The 13,920-nt window shown below is 35.2% G+C and overlaps 1 protein-coding gene across 5 annotated transcripts in view; it reads left to right on the top strand.

Moving 5' to 3' along the window:
* Nucleotides 1–13,920, top strand: part of ARID4B (AT-rich interaction domain 4B) — a 130,228-nt gene that overhangs the window by 102,030 nt on the left and 14,278 nt on the right. For all 5 annotated transcript variants that reach the window (XR_449390.4, XM_007129766.3, XM_028482053.2 and 2 more), the window contains 2 exons: nucleotides 7,239–7,323; nucleotides 10,174–10,372. Coding sequence is in view for 4 of the 5 variants with exons in the window: in XM_007129766.3 (XP_007129828.1) it covers nucleotides 7,239–7,323; nucleotides 10,174–10,372 (284 nt within the window). In the remaining variant the exon portion in view is untranslated. The remainder of the gene's footprint in view (nucleotides 1–7,238; nucleotides 7,324–10,173; nucleotides 10,373–13,920) is intronic.

The following is a 13,920-nucleotide window of genomic DNA, read 5'->3' as shown; positions in this document are numbered from 1 at the left end:
TACATGGCTTTGGACTTAGGAATATTGATAAGAGTACAAAGTTGTTCTACTCATATGCTTTGAAATAATTATTCTGGTAATGATAGAAAGGAAAGCAAGGTACTCTATCTAGGAAATTGTCTGCTTTATTTTTATAGTTGAAAGTTAAAGAACTATAAATGAAGGCCATTTGACAGTGGTTTCCAAGGAAATATCTGTCAGCCTGTTTTAAGGGGAGGAAGGGAACATTGCCCATATCTCTTTTCACCAAGTCTTCCTGTTCTCTTTGCACACTCCTCCTCCTCCTGTGTGCCATTCTTCTTTTCTTGATACCTCACTGCCATCTCCAAACTCTTGTCTCCATAAACCCTTATATCACAGTTTCCTAGCCTATTTACTTCTGTTTATGCTATAAAGCATTAAAATTAAAAACTACTAGGGAAGTCAAAGGACTGTATGTTACTGCTCATGTGAAAAATTCTTTTTCAGCATGCAAATGCTTTGTATCAGACAGTCCTACATGTAGAGAAATTTAAACGAAAGCTTATAAGCAATGAACAAGGTGAACATAAAAATAAATTTTTACTTAAAAAATGACTTTCGAGTTGATTGGTTTTTCAGTGCAAGTGAAAATAAAAATTTCCTTTGTGAAAAAGATTAATAAACTCATATATTTTTGCCCTCAAATGACCTCTCTCTCTTTCCTTCTTCCTTTTTTCCTTTCTCTCTCTCTTGCCCTCTCTCTGAGTGTTTACTTAACTGGGCCTGTTCCATTTAGTATTTTTTGTAGATTGACAGGTACATTTAATGTAAAGCATTAACTTGGACCTATTCCATTTCATAGTTTTGTAGGTTGGCAGTTACATCAATATGTTTGTCTGAATGTGCACAAACATACCAATCGCCTAAGCTTATTAAATATTAATAAAACAAACTTTGGGGATACTTTTAGAAGTCAGTGTCTGCATCACAAAATACAATGAGTGCCAGAGTTGTTAACCATTTGCAGTGGTCTTTATAAGTCTGGTACAATGCTCTGTGATGTGTTCTTAACATTATATATTGATACTACCTCTGCCTGAAGACCTATACCTTTGTTTCATTTTACAAAGTTAAATTCTCTAGGAAAACAGATCTATATAATTACAGTACATTTCTCTTGGGCTATTTGTGTCAAATCTTTAATATGATGATGCTATAATATTCATGTTTTTATCATTCTACTATTATATTCTTTATTACAATGAACACCATTCCTGTTTCTTTGATGTGGATTTAACAGTGTTGTATGGAGTGGAAATATGAAATGTTAATAGCATGCTTAGAATTTTATTTTTTCAATAATATGATGCTTTTACCTTTATCTTTGTTTTATCCTAAGTACATGACTAAAAACATTATTGTAGTCAGTAGGTCTCTATAAATTTTGCTTTAGATATTCTCTCACATTAAAAATAAATATGTAAATTGAGATTATTATAGAAAATTCATAAAGTAGGCAAATATTGATTAAATTGCTTATAAAGTTTATAATTGATAATAACTAGTGCTGCTCTTCATCATGACTTGGTCTTTTTTTCTATTACAATGTCATATTTTTTCCCTCATATTTTCTTACTCAATTAAGGGGGAAAGAATTCCTTTCCATGCTAAAGAGGGCCTAAATTTCCACTTTAGATGTGAGGTTTTTAAAAGCTAAGTTAGTTTTATGACATATATTAAGTTTTTTGCCTATAGATAGGCAGGATATAAAATACATATTGTTCAGCAATTATGAAATGAGTCTCTCCATTACAGAAAACAACATACAAATGATGTTAATATTTCACTTATATTAACGGTTAGTTATTAGATTTTATCTTTTATAATCTGTATGCATATTTTAAATTCAGTTCGGTTTTGTTGATGAAGTTATTTGTACAGTATCCTTATTCTGCATGTAATTATTGTGTGGGTTTATATTAATACATGGCTGATAATATTTCTTTGAAAGTGGTTTAGTTAGGTTTAAGCAGAACCAAAATCTGAACTGATGTGGGCACAGTAACCAATTTGGTATCTTATGTCTGGTTGACTAATGTTCTTTTCCATTTTTATTGTTGCTAAATGATTTCTTAGATGATTTGCCAACACATCCAAGAAAAGTCAAAACGTTTTCTTTTTAGAACTCTGTTTTTCTCTGGTGAGAGCAAGTATGCTATGGTCTCTGAATGGTTCCTTTTAGCTTTGTATAAATATTTTAATTCAACACATTAAAATTTCAAATATTTATGTAGCTACTTTTTTCGAATGGTTCAGAAGGTTTGTATTATTACTTATGTAATGACTGATTAGTGTTGTCCTCTCTGTTAAATTGTAAACTCCTTGATAAGGAGCTGTGGTGCGTTTATTACCCAGTGCCTAGCACAGAGCCTGTCACATGATGGGTACCTAAGAAGTATTTGTCGAATGAATAAGCCCTTGTGTAGACTTTTAGTCTGGGAGTTTCATATAAGTTTTTAATTTGGGGGATCATCTGTTCTACCTTCTTCATTTTAGGTAGGTCAGGGAACAGACTGCTAGAAGTTAAATGAGTTGCTCATGCATCTGTTCATTCATGTTCATTCCATTAGTTGAATGTTAGATGATCTCAATAGACTATTCTCAAATAAGTCAGTATATTCTTTGAAAATATTTTCCTTAGTACTTTAAATATCAGATAAGATACTTGTCTAGACTCCATGCATTAATTACAATGAATTTATTGATAACTGAATTGAAAAAGTTATGGTCTAATCAATAACAGACTTAGTCTTCATTTTTGAACTCAGTGTTTGTTAATATTTGTTCCAATATTTGTTTTTCTTTGTTTTTTGATATTTGTTTTTAAATGGAAGCATTTAGTAATCTTCTTTTCCTTGTGCCCTGGCAAACTATATTTCCTTTAGTCACAAACAGGCCAATTACTCTCTTCTGTTCATAATTTCTAAATTTAAAGTCCAGCTACAGGTAGTATAGTTTATATCAATAATCCAAACTTCCTTGTTTTCCTCAGACATTCTCATAAAACTCTATTGCTTGGATTAAAGTTGCAGGTCATTTTGTTTGTAGGCCAACCACTTAGCTTAAATTTCTCTCCTAGTTTTCAAGCTACATTATCACAGAACATGAGAGCTGACAGCAATAAGCCTGCTAGCCTTGGGGAGAGATCTAGGTATTTAACAATAACGTGGTTTCTTTGAATACCTGTTGCCCTAAATAGCTGTTCGTAGTTCCTGCACAGTAGAGAGAGCCCATCAGAATATGCGTTCTAATGTCTTGGTTCCCTTTGTGGTACTTAAAGGCAAATCAAGAATATTGGAGAGCCACTGTGAGGGAAGTACAGCATGTCCATGTATTTGGGAATGTTTGAGAAAGGGATGGAAGCATTTTAAAACCAAAAAATTTATATTTGACTTAGTTTTAAAAATTCTTGTATTCTTTAAGAATGTATTTTGAGGGATGAATGGATCCCATACTTGGTATGGTGCCCCAAGGAGAAATGAGAAATATTTCATGGTCTTCTGTTTCTTAGCTGCAAGTTTCTTCTGTTTGCCACTTCCCTGTAATTTCAATTTCTATGGTGTCCAAGATATTTGAATTTGAACTAAATTTTCCCATTTTCTATCTTCTTTGACTGTTTTCTTATGCCTAAAGTAAATGTGCTGTAATCTCTTTTTAATGTATATTAAATAGACTATATAAAAAGTTTGTTTATATAGAATAAACAGAATCAGTGGCAGCTTTTTCTATAGTTCTGAACTAAATTCCCTTCATTCAAGTCTTTATTCTTGGTATTTGATAGGGAATCAGAGATCTTAACCCACTAATATTAACTTAATTTAAATTAACAAGCACTAGTAAAATAAAAATTAAATTGGCCTAACTCTTTCTTATATAATTTAGTGTCACTAGGAAATGTTGCCTTTCGGGGTGTATCGTTTTGCTTTTTTCCCACATGAATTTATGTTTCTCTCCTTCCTGGTCTTTGAAAGTATTCTGTAAAGAAAATAGAACTCGTGGACTTCCTTGGTGGTCCAATGGTTAAGACGCCATGCTTCCAGTGCAGGGGGCGCATGTTTGATCCCTGGTTGGGGAACTAGAATCCCACATGCCTTGCAGCCAAAAAAAAAAAAAAGAAAAGAGAATATAACTCCTGAATAATACTCTAATCAGTAATTACATAAAGGGAAAGAACATTTCCTATTTTTAAAATATATACAATGATCAGTTATAGCTATCAGTTTATTTTCTGATCATCGTTTTTTTCCTTGTAAGATTCATCAGGCAACTAAAGTGCTACTTGGAACCTCATTACATTGTGAAATATTTCTGTTAATGTTTACATCACTGGTCTCTACCTCTGTTTGGTTAAAGGCATTTGTAATTTGAAAAAGCTACCTTAACCAAAATTCTCACACATTGTTTTCACCCGTTCTCCCTCCTCGTGGATTGGTTCATACTGTGCATTCTTAATGAGGCTTTTTCAGTTGCTGGTCTGGACTCTTCTGTATGCTTACTCTGAACAGGACCTGGCCTGCCTAGTAGTAATCATTCTAGTATTACACTATTTAACAGGCAGTCCATTTCCCGTTCTTGTCTAACTCCTCACATAGTGGTTTTTGGTAAGCCTGTAGCTTGCAAGGTGAGTTTGCTTCCATGGTTTGAGTTTCTCAATCTGTGAAATACATTCTTGATAGATTTTTAAGGCATGTTCTAGTTCTGAAGGATATTATAATAACAATAACAACGTTGTGTCATTACATTTTATGAAAGGCAGCATAAATCTAGCTGAAAAAAGAAAAAAAATCTAAAAGAATAGTATTAGAACAAGGGAATGCCTGAACAAACCAAAAGCACTGAGAAAGGAGAGTAGAAAGAGGCAAATAATAAAGGAGTCACAATATAAATATTAGCTAGTACTTATAGAACCATACATTACCCTGTAATTGCTCTAGTAGGAAACATATCTAAATAATTTCCCAAGGAATCTCCTAAAACCATACAGAATATTCAGTTGTTTTCAAACAAAATTGTTATGTAGAATAGTAAGACCCTCGTGTTTAATTACTGCTGTTCAAGTATTTTAGAAGTGTATATAGTTTGTTTCTTCTAATTCCAGAATCTTTCTTTTTCGTTTCTTGCCTGGCTCAACACTCTTTCCACCCCCAAACTCACTAAAGTTCTTCTGATAACCAGTCTTCTTATATACCATCCTTAGTTTATGTGTGGGTGGAGGAGAAAATGATTTTCATATAGTATCTGTACTCTAGTGGAGCTTAGGCAGCGAGCATCAGCCTGTACCATGTGGAGTAACCACTATTTTATTTATGTATATGTTCCGTATACCTTGTTCCTAAGAGAATTTAAGCAAAATACATTACCTCTAACTCATAAAGAAATCTTTCTCTGTCACAGTGAACATTGTAACTATGGGGACAGTAAGTATTTTTTGCTTGTTTGATGTGTTTGGTGCTCCATCAGAGCTACAATATCTTGGTGATATTCTTGCATTGAAAGCTACTGTTTCACCCGAATTTGAAATACAATAATTCATGTCAAAAATCCAAGTGGAATTGAATAGTACTCTTATTGGTAGTCAAAATGTCTGGTATTACAAAATTAATTGTACAACAGTACAATTTGGTTAAGAAAGGTAAAAAACTCTTACGTTTTCGTTTAGCTTATGCTCATGTTATGTGTAACCATCATGAACTGTTTTTAGTTTATCTCATAAGATAGAAAGCTTGTTTTTGTTTTTTTCTTAAAGTACGTAGCATTGATTTCCATAACTATATTCAAGTAAGAGCAACTTCTAGAAGTTCACATTCAACTTGGTAGAGGGCAGATATATCTTCTGTTCATTCTTCACCTTCACTCTAATTTTGGAAGGAACTAAATTGCTTTCTTGTCAAGCATCATGCAATTTTGAGTATTAATGGGAAAATTAAAATTACTATAAATGTACAGGTAGGTGCTAGTGTGCCAGTATAAATACCAGAGGAGTGTGTTTAGTAGAAGAATAATATTTGACTTAAACTGTTTCAAAGCACTTATCATATATTTGATCCTCAAAGAGCCATATGTGATATGCAGTCTTATTTTTTATTTTATATTTTTAATGTGGTCTTTATACAGAACGAACTAAGTCTGAGGTTGAGAACGTCTTGACCAGGGCCACATAACTAGTCAGCAAGGATATGTAAAGACTTTTCTAGAACTCATTCCATTCTTTCCGCGTCCTCTCCAGTTATCACTGTGGCCCTCAGCAGCTTCCAGCAGACACTGCCGTAACCATTGTGGGGCTGAGCCCTCAGCTTTGCTGCAGCCCGTGGTTTGCACCAGCAGTATAGCTCTGCCTGGGAGTTGTTACAGATACAACTAGGCCTGTCTAGAGCAAGAATGTAATTTATTAGTAAGCTAATGACCCAGGTCATTTGCTTCCTGACTTAAGGTCTTTATTACTTCACTTAATACCTCTGGTAATGAGGACATTTTAATTTAAAAGCCCATTTTCAGTTGTTCATTTTCTTGAGTTAAAAATGCCAGTGAGTTTTCCCATTTTCCAGAATAAATGTAGATAGCTTTCTAACATAAAAAGAGGTTAATTTGTTTTTAATGTTTCTTTCTGGCTGAGTTTTTACAAAAACTGTCTTTTTTTTTTCCCTTTAAACAAATAGATTTATTGCAGTCAGTAGTGACTTGCACCCTGTAAAATCATGCAGACTGCCAGCACGGAGTGGAGAGGCCATCACGACTGTTGGCCCTCGGCTGCCTGCACACGTAGGAAGTGTCTCAGCACTGGAGGCTTGGCAGAGCCGTGCTTCCCCTTATAGCTTCCTGACACGGTTAGGAAAAATGGGCTACTTGCTGCTTACGAACACAACAAAGTACACAAAAAAAGTTCAGGAAATACTGGGATTTCTCTTAATAGCTATTGCACGGATTTGGTTTCTCATTGGGGCAGCAGAGCAAGTGCTAGTCCAGGAGTCCAGAGATCTTGCTGAGTCTTAGCTCAGCCAATAGCTGACATTGTGTCCTTGGATAGGTCACTTCATCTCTCTCTTTCTCTTTGAGCCATGGTAACTTTATTTCTTGAACCAGGAAGTTGAACTAGATGGCCTCCAAGACCCTTTCCAGTTCTGAAATGTTCTGATTCTATTTACAAGTTTCTCTTTAATATGGCATGGTTCCTTCTGTGGTATGTGTTTTATATTTATGTTAATTTCCTTCAATTTTAGATATGATGAATGGATTAAAGCAGATAAAATAGTACGACCTGCTGATAAAAATGTGCCAAAGATAAAACATCGCAAGAAAATAAAGGTAAGTGCTTATTTTGCTGTATGATAGCTCTTAATTAAGGAACTTTGCCTCCAAAATGAGTATTAAGTGTGTGTGCATTAGTGTTAGTAGAGTGGAAATACTCTCTTGAAATAGCAAATTTATCAAATGCTAGATTTGCGTACAATTAAGATTGTCAGCTTATGGAAAGGCATTTTGAAAACAGTACTAAATGATCTTTGAGGCTTTTTCAGTTCCAACATTGTATAAGTCCACTTAGCCAGATTTCACTTACCCATTTCAACTGTTTCCTACCCCTCTGGTCTCCAACTAGGAGTCATTAAGTATTGTGGCTGGAGCCCTGGGGTTACTGTAATAGCTGTAAACCATTAGAGGAAGAGAAGGTGTCTGAAGGCAGAGGAGAACCTATATGAAGCTCTTCTTTTTTCTTCATCTTTCTCTGACTATATAGGTAGTGCCTTAGAATGTGTTCACAAGACCCTGTTAGGCAAACTCTACATGGATACCGTGGGGAATCTATTAATGAGCTTGTATGGAAATTAAGGTTACTTTCATGTATGATAGAATTACGCTGATTCATTCTAAGACTGAATCTTTCTAATGTTTTATTAGAAAGTAGAACCATTAACTAGGTTTTAGAATATTTTTTAATCTTTTTAATGGCTCTTTAATACTTTGAATGGTGTATATAATTGAAGTGTTTAATAGTTCTCCTGAAATTCAATTTTCATATTAAAAGTGAGGAGCTGTTTACTTTCTGGCTAAATGATACCCTAGTGGCCCTAAATACTGAAAGGTTTCCCCTAGAGTGATTATTCTTTTCTCACTGTGAAATTGGGTCCATATTTTTAAAGTTTTGGTATAGCAACTCAGTAGCTACAACTCAGGACACTCTTGGTCTTTATTGGAAGTCATGCTACATTTAGCATCGCTCTAAGCTACTAGAAGAGCTGTGTGTGTGTGGCACTAAAAAGCCAGTTTCCTTACACAGAGCAAGTTTTAGAAGTAGTATTTCTCAGGTAGAAGATACGGTAGGGGTAGGAGAAGCAATGTTAGAATATTACACTTGGGGAATTTTTTCTAAATATTTATTTAATTCTCAGTGTAGTTCTCGGCTCCTTCCAGGCATTTAAAATTCTTGGTCATAAGGGAAGAGGCATGTGAATTTTGAAAAAGCTTCCTAGAAAATATTTAATATTGTATACCCATCACTCGATCTCATCTGACTGTGAGAACCAGTATTTTCAAGGCTGTCCTCTGATAGGCGTTAAAAGCCATATTTGAAATTTGCATGGGGTAGACTGTTTCTGCCTTCATAATGCATGGTATATTATGATCTCTGGTATAAAGTGATGAAAAGGCTGGCAAGAATAGGAAAATGAGAACAGCACTAATCATTGAGAGGTTTTGGTAGTCTACCTACACATAAGCCACCTCAGTGCATCCAGAGAATTCAGCCCACGTGCTCTAAGTCAGTGGATCTCACACTTGAACATGTGTTACAGTCACCTGAAGGACTTGTTGAAACTCAGATTGCTTGGCCCCATCCCCAGCGTTTCTGATTCACTAGATCTGAGTCTGGTTCGAGGAGTTTTCACTTCTAACAAATTCCCAGAAGATGCTAATGTCACTGGGCCAGAGTCCACACTTAGAGAGCCACTATCCTAAACAGAATAACTTCTCCTCTATGTATCCAGAATGATACTAATTATGTACCATCTTTGGGAGAATTGTGAAAATAGCCACTCATGTTCTATATTCTCACTATATCACAGGACTTCAGAATTGTTTACTTCTACGTAGTGCTCTACATGATCATTTAGAAGCTTGTCTAAATTATTTTTCCTATAAATTTTTTAAATTAATTAATTAATTAATTAATTAATTATTGGCTGCATTGGGTCTTCGTTGCTTCGTTGCGGCTCGCGGGCTTTCTCTAGTTGCCGTGAGCGGGGGCTACTCTTCGTTGTGGTGTGCGGGCTTCTCATTGCTGTGGCTTCTCTTGTTGCGGAGCACAGGCTCTAGGCTCACGGGCTTCAGTAGTTGTGGCACGTGGGCTCAGGAGTTGTGGCTCGCGGGCTCTAGAGTGCAGGCTCAGTAGTTGTGGCACACGGGTTTAGTTGCTCTGCGGCATGTGGGATCTTCCCGGACCAGGGCTCAAACCCGTGTCCCCTACCTTGGCAGGCGGGTTCTTAACCACTGTGCCACCAGGGAAGTCCTATAAATAATTTTTAAAACAAATTTAAAAAATAGTTTCCAAGAAATATATTAACCTCTGCTCATCTATTTGTAAATAGAGAATTTCAGAAAATTTCTCATTTTTTCCTGAAACATTATCAGTCATACAGGAAGGTTTGCCCCACTGACTTGACTTTATAGCAAGTCATTTGTTTGTTACTCCCACCTGTCAACTGAATGAAGATGTTTGAAGTTGTGTCATTCCCAACTCTCATTTTATATTGACAATCTTACAGATTTTAGAACTACCAGCTTGAAATTATGTTTCTGTTGTTTTTTTAGTGAATATTTAATTTAAGCCTATTGGGATTTAATTTTTACAGACTTTGCAACACCAATTATTAGCTGTAGGGAAGTTTGCTAGTCTTAATTGCCTATCTGATTGCTAATTTATTTCCACTATTAAAATATAAATATTAGACAAAAACTTATTTCTCATCCTGTAGTATTTGTTAAATAACTTTGAAAAAACATTTCTGACTGTTTTGTGGGACTTTTTGTATTCTTTCTTTTTATTTTTTTTAATAATAGTCTGTAACGTTGAGTTAAAAATGAGTTTTAACATTGTTACTAATAAATGCCTCATGATGTATTATGGCTAACATGGGATACCTTTTTTTTTTCTTAACCTAGAATAAATTAGACAAAGAAAAAGACAAAGATGAAAAGTATTCTCCTAAGAACTGTAAACTTCGGCGCTTGTCAAAACCACCATTTCAGACAAATCCATCTCCTGAAATGGTATCCAAATTGGATCTTACTGATGCCAAAAACTCTGATACAGCTCATATTAAATCCATAGAAATCACTTCTATCCTTAATGGACTTCAAGGTAAACATAACAAGCATCCTGTTGCATGCAAGTATTTGTTTTAATTTTTGTTTGTTTTAATTTTTATAAATCAAATTCTATAAAGGTAATTCAGTGACATTATCAAATTCTCTGTTTTTAATTGAACCAGAATTTTGTTGACTCTGTTATTACTTGAAATAAAATAGCTATTGATTGAGGCTTGGAAATATTTCTGTTATTAGTAGAGCTGAGGGCACCATTAGATTTTAGTTAAAATTTAATATTCAACCTCTAGTACTATTACTGTGTTTTTTTCGGGTACCATCCTTTCTGTAGCCGTGTAAAACATAGTTTGTATTATGCAATATCAGACTATAAAATTATACTGAACTTTTTGTAAAGAATACCAAACTTTGCTTATCTTGATTATATTTATTATGATCTCTTTTATGATGTCCTTATTGCTTAATGTTTAAGGCAGAATGAAGTTTAACAAATAATAAAAGTGATGCGTACTGGAGGGGAAGATTTCTGTAAATCTGACTGGCAGGGAAGAGAGAATCTGATCTGTCAAATGAAGTAAAAGAATGTATCTCCATAAAACTACTTTACATTTCTTGAAAAAAAAAACACAAACTTTACATTTCTTATAACTTAAGAGAGTTTGAATTTTTATTGATTTTGAATGTAATGGAAATTGTTTTTCTCTCTTATTTCAGATGGATATTTATATTATTTGTAAATATCTAAATATTCTAAAGTTCATTTTTCATAATTTTCTACTATATCAGAAATACAGAACAGTATATGGAAATATATATATAATTTAAAGAATAATGATACGAATATTGTATGTCTGCCACAGTGGTGAACAAGTAGTATTTACTTAAAATAGTTATGTCTCCCTGAAAAGTAATTAATATTCTGACTTAATCATTCTTTTACTTTTCTTTAGAATTATATTAAACCTATATATATTCCTAAAGAGGATATTATTTAGTTTTCTTAAAACTATGGCGAGCGTAAACCTAGCTATGTGAAAAAGGCAGTATTTCCACTTAGATGAAGGCTCCCTGAGAATGTTATCTGAATAGACTCTCTAGGTCATATTAAGCTTCTTTGTGAGTCTACAAAAGCCTCTGGAAGGGAATTCAGTGGGGCAAGGTAATGAGGCCGTTCGCCGTTCTGGGAAACATCGGGGCTCCCCACAAGAATATCTGACGTAGTCTCAGAGGATGACCAAAAGGAATATGTTCACTGGGAGTAGGAAGGTCCTCTGTATTTTCTGATTCTAGGCTTCCCAAATATACCCCTAGCTTTCAGGTGTAGGTCAAAACAAAATGTTTCTGCCGGGTATAATGACGTCATTATCCGATTCAGGTGATGGCACACAAGACATTGAGGGGAGAGCTGGAATTTCATCACCAAATGGTGGAAACAAGCTAAAATACATACAAAGAATCTAGTTGATGGCAGGAGGCATCTTGGTGATGATAGCCCTCCATATGACTTCCTTTGGAAATAAACTGCATGGTCTGGACTGGTTTCCTTCTACATCTGATGCACGGTTCTCTTCCTGGGAACTTTTTAGAGCTCTCTCTTCAAAGTGGTCCCTAGAATTTCTTTGTTTTTGATACCTGGTGTGTTTTTTTAACCTTCTTTAGTATGCTCATTGTGGTGGAGCACATTCTCTAGTAAATTTTAAGAACAAGTGAAGGGGCTTCCCTGGTGGCACAGTGGTTGCGCGTCCACCTGCCGATGCAGGGGAACCGGGTTCGCGCCCCGGTCTGGGAGGATCCCACATGCTGCGGAGCGGCTGGGCCCGTGAGCCATGGCCGCTGGGCCTGCGCGTCCGGAGCGTCCGGAGCCTGTGCTCCGCAACGGGAGAGGCCACAACAGAGGGAGGCCCGCATACCACAAAAAAAAAAAAAAAAAAAAAGAACAAGTGAATAAGAGGGAAGATACATTTTTAGAGACTGTCCATATCTGAAAATATCTTTATTCATGGTTTAGCAGGGTTGGATGTTTTTCCTTAATTATTTTACTGACATTGTTCCACTGTTTTTTTGCTTACAGTGTTATTTCTGTGAAATCCAGAGCTCTTCTAAGAAGTTTCTGATTCTTTGTATGTGACTTGTTTTATTGCTTGTTTTTGCCTTTCCCTTTTTCTGGAATCTTGAATCTTTGTTTCTAATGTCCTAAAATTTCACAGGATTATACCTTGTGTGGATGGATGTGTTTTCATCCACTGTGGTGTGTACTTACTCAGTTGTTTCATTCTAGAAACTTGTGTCTTTCTGTTCTGGATAGTTTTCAAGAATTATTTTGTTGATTTCCTCCTCTGCATTTCACTGTTCTCTCTCTCTCTCTCTCTGTCTCTCGGCCTGCCATTATATTGCTATTGAACCTTCTGCAGTATACTCTAATATTCTTATCTTTTGGCAGGGACATATTACTTATTCTTTTGTCTTTTTCCTCTAATTTCTTAGAAATTTTCTCAACTTTATCTTTTAATCCTTTTACTATTTAATTTACTGCTATAATGCTTATTGACAGCTGTAATGTTTTTAATTTTCAAGAACTCTGTTTTCTGCATGCTTTGTACAATTCTGTTCTTGTACAATATCTTATGTTTCCGATTTTATTCTTTTTTTTTTTACTGAAGTATAGTTGATTTACAATGTTGTGTTAGTTTCCGAGTACAACAGAGTGGTTCAGTTATACATATATATATACATATTCTTTTCCATTATGTTTTATTACAGGATTTTGAATATAGTTCCCTGTGCTATACAGGACCTTGTTGTCTATTTTATATATAGTAGTTTGTATCTGCGAATCCCCAAATCCTAACTTATCCCTCCCCACCCCCTTTCCCCTTTGGTAATCATAAGCTTATTTTCTATGTCTGTGAAATCTGTTTCTGTTTCATAAATGAATTTATTTGTGTAATATTTTAGATTCCACATATAAGTGATATCATATGGTATCAATATCTGTCTTTCTCTTTCTGACTTACTTTGCTTTGTATGATAATCTCTAGGTCTCTCCATGTTGCTGCAAATGGCATTCTTTCATTCTTTTTTTATGGCTGAGTAGCATTCCATTGTATATATGTACCGCATCTTCTTTATCCAGTCATCTGTCAGTGGACATTTAGGTTGCTTCCATGTCTTGGCCGTTATAAATAGTGCTATGAACATTGCGATGCATGTATCTTTTCAAATTATAGTTTTCTCTGGATATATATTATCAGGAGTGGGACTGCTGGATCATATGGCAACTCTGATTTTAGTCTTTTTAAGGAACTTCCATACTGTTTTCCATAGTGGCTGGACCAAGTTCCATTCCCACTAACAGAGTAGGAGGGTTCCCTTTTCTCCACACCCTCTCCAGCATTTGTTATTTGTAGACTTTTTAAATGATGGCCATTCGGACTGCTGTGAGGTGGTACCACATTGTAGTTGTTTTTTTTTTTTTTTTTTTTTTTTGCTGTACGTGGGCCTCTGACTGTTGTGGCTTCTCCCGTTGCGGAGCACACGCTCCGGATGTGCAGGCTCAGCGGCCATGGCTCACGGGCCTAGCCG

The sequence above is a fragment of the Physeter macrocephalus genome, chromosome 20 (genome assembly GCF_002837175.3).
Source record: "Physeter macrocephalus isolate SW-GA chromosome 20, ASM283717v5, whole genome shotgun sequence".
Lineage (NCBI taxonomy): Eukaryota > Metazoa > Chordata > Mammalia > Artiodactyla > Physeteridae > Physeter > Physeter macrocephalus.
This window is presented reverse-complemented; position numbering and strand designations above follow the sequence as displayed.